Source organism: Microtus ochrogaster, unplaced genomic scaffold (genome assembly GCF_000317375.1).
Source record: "Microtus ochrogaster isolate Prairie Vole_2 unplaced genomic scaffold, MicOch1.0 UNK25, whole genome shotgun sequence".
In the NCBI taxonomy this organism is placed as follows: Eukaryota; Metazoa; Chordata; class Mammalia; order Rodentia; family Cricetidae; genus Microtus; species Microtus ochrogaster.
In genome coordinates, this window is record NW_004949123.1 from 1263650 (window position 1) to 1265539 (window position 1890).

Consider the following 1890-nt stretch of genomic DNA (forward strand, 5'->3'; position numbering starts at 1 on the left):
TCTGAGAGATGAGCCGGCACAAAGCAACAATAACAGCTCCTGGAGCAGACGTCTTTGCCAGGACTATCCCTTCAATTCCCTAAAACCAAGACCTTGTAAACTCAGCTAGGGGATCACCCTTAACCTTCAGCTCTTCAGCTCTCCAATGCAAACGAACCCCTGGAACAGTGGCTTGCAGGCTTGTGTGAGCTCTTTAGAAGGGAGGAGGTGGCTGCTTCCTCCCAGGGCTCCAGTACCTGTGTTCTACCCAGCTGTGTCAAAACCCAGGTCATTTCCCTCATTAAAGAACATTAGAGCCTTTGCCCTTTGCCTGACTGGCAAAGCTTTTAATTAGCTTACCCTGGCATACTGCTAGACATAAAGGGGACAATCCCTAGATTCAGAAGCAGTTCTCCAGCCGGAGGAGGGAGTCTCAAAGCAGGGTAGGCAGGGTGCGAGAACCAGCAGTCCGCACTGTCACTAACGCTTACGGGAGCAGGGGACTGTCACTCTATCCCAATCCCGGCTTTCTTTATCTCGATCTCACAGACAGGAGCTGTACTGGAAATTTTTCGGAGCTAGAGAAAGTGGCTCTTCTCTGAGGAGACAGCAGAGATGGGGAGTGGAATCAGTGCCGAGGACAAAGAACTTGCCAAGAGGTCCAAGGAGCTGGAAAGGAAGCTGCAGGAGGATGCTGAGAAGGAAGCCAAGACCGTCAAGCTGCTGCTGCTTGGTGAGTCACCTGAGCTGGGCTCGCGGAGGGGAAGATTAACACTCTCTTTGCCTTTCTGGTGGGTTGATGGGGAGGGCTGGGCATGTTCTCATCCTGGTCCAGTCCTCAAGCTAAGAAACCAAGCAGAGCTTAGAGCTAAGTTAATATGGGGACCCAGAATGTCACGGTCACTGGAATTGTCTTGCTTTTCCTTGAACTATGAAGTACAAAGCTGGGCTACCCAACTGCAACAACACCTCTTTTGGGGTTCAACAACTACCAAGAACCCTGGCCATGCAGGCACACCCCAATCCTGCAGTCAGAGAACTGTGGTACACGGTAAGAAGATAGGACTCTCTCTCTCTCAGCAATGGGTTCGTAAAGCACCACGCCATCCCAACAGTCTCAAGGAGAAGCCTATTGGCTTTTGCCAAGGAGTCTGGATTCTTCTCCTTGCTCTCAAAATAAATGTTGGAGAACCTGGTAAGGAGGGGAGGGCCACAGGGAAGATGGAGTCTTTAACAGAAATGCCCTCCTGGCTTTTTGTTAAGTAATTGCTCTAAAGCCCCTGACATCTGGACGGTTCATTAACTGGAGGCATCGTAAGCAGATCACTGGTTGGTGCAGAGATGATAAAGCACCTCTGTGGGTCAGTCATGGGAACCGATCATGGCTTCAAACAGAAAGCAAGCAACTGACACCTGGTTCACGAAAAAAAAAAAAAACACAAGAAATAAAAACACCAGTGTTACTACTGAAGTGGGACCGTTGATCTGTGTGTAGCAGAAAGCTGGCTGCCTGGGACAGTTTCCATGAAGAACCTGGGGACTTGAAGCAGTAAAGACCAAATGCACACTAAAGGGGCCATTTGTGAGCTGGACCCAGGCTCCGAGGAACGCGGGAGTTACACAGGAACAAGGGCTAATGGACCCAGCCTCTGCCGAGGAACGCAGGAGTTACACAGGAACAAGGGCTGATGGACCCAGCCTCTGCCGAGGAACGTGGGAGTTACACAGGAACAGGGGCTAATGGACCCAGGCTCCGAGGAACACGGGAGTTACACAGGAACAAGGGCTGATGGACCCAGCCTCTGCCGAGGAACGCGGGAGTTACACAGGAACAAGGGCTGATGGACCCAGCCTCTGCGGAGGAATGCGGGAGTTACGCAGGAACAGGGCTGACCGACCCAGGCTGCTGAG

The 1890-nt window shown here is 51.7% G+C and overlaps 1 protein-coding gene across 1 annotated transcript in view; it reads left to right on the top strand.

Annotated features, from left to right (window-relative positions):
- Gnat2 (G protein subunit alpha transducin 2) overlaps window positions 1-1890 on the top strand; it is a 10618-nt gene continuing 8728 nt past the window's right edge. The window contains exon 1 of the mRNA XM_005367878.3: window positions 1-712. Within this exon, the coding sequence (XP_005367935.1) occupies window positions 595-712 (118 nt within the window). The 5' untranslated portion in view covers window positions 1-594. The remainder of the gene's footprint in view (window positions 713-1890) is intronic.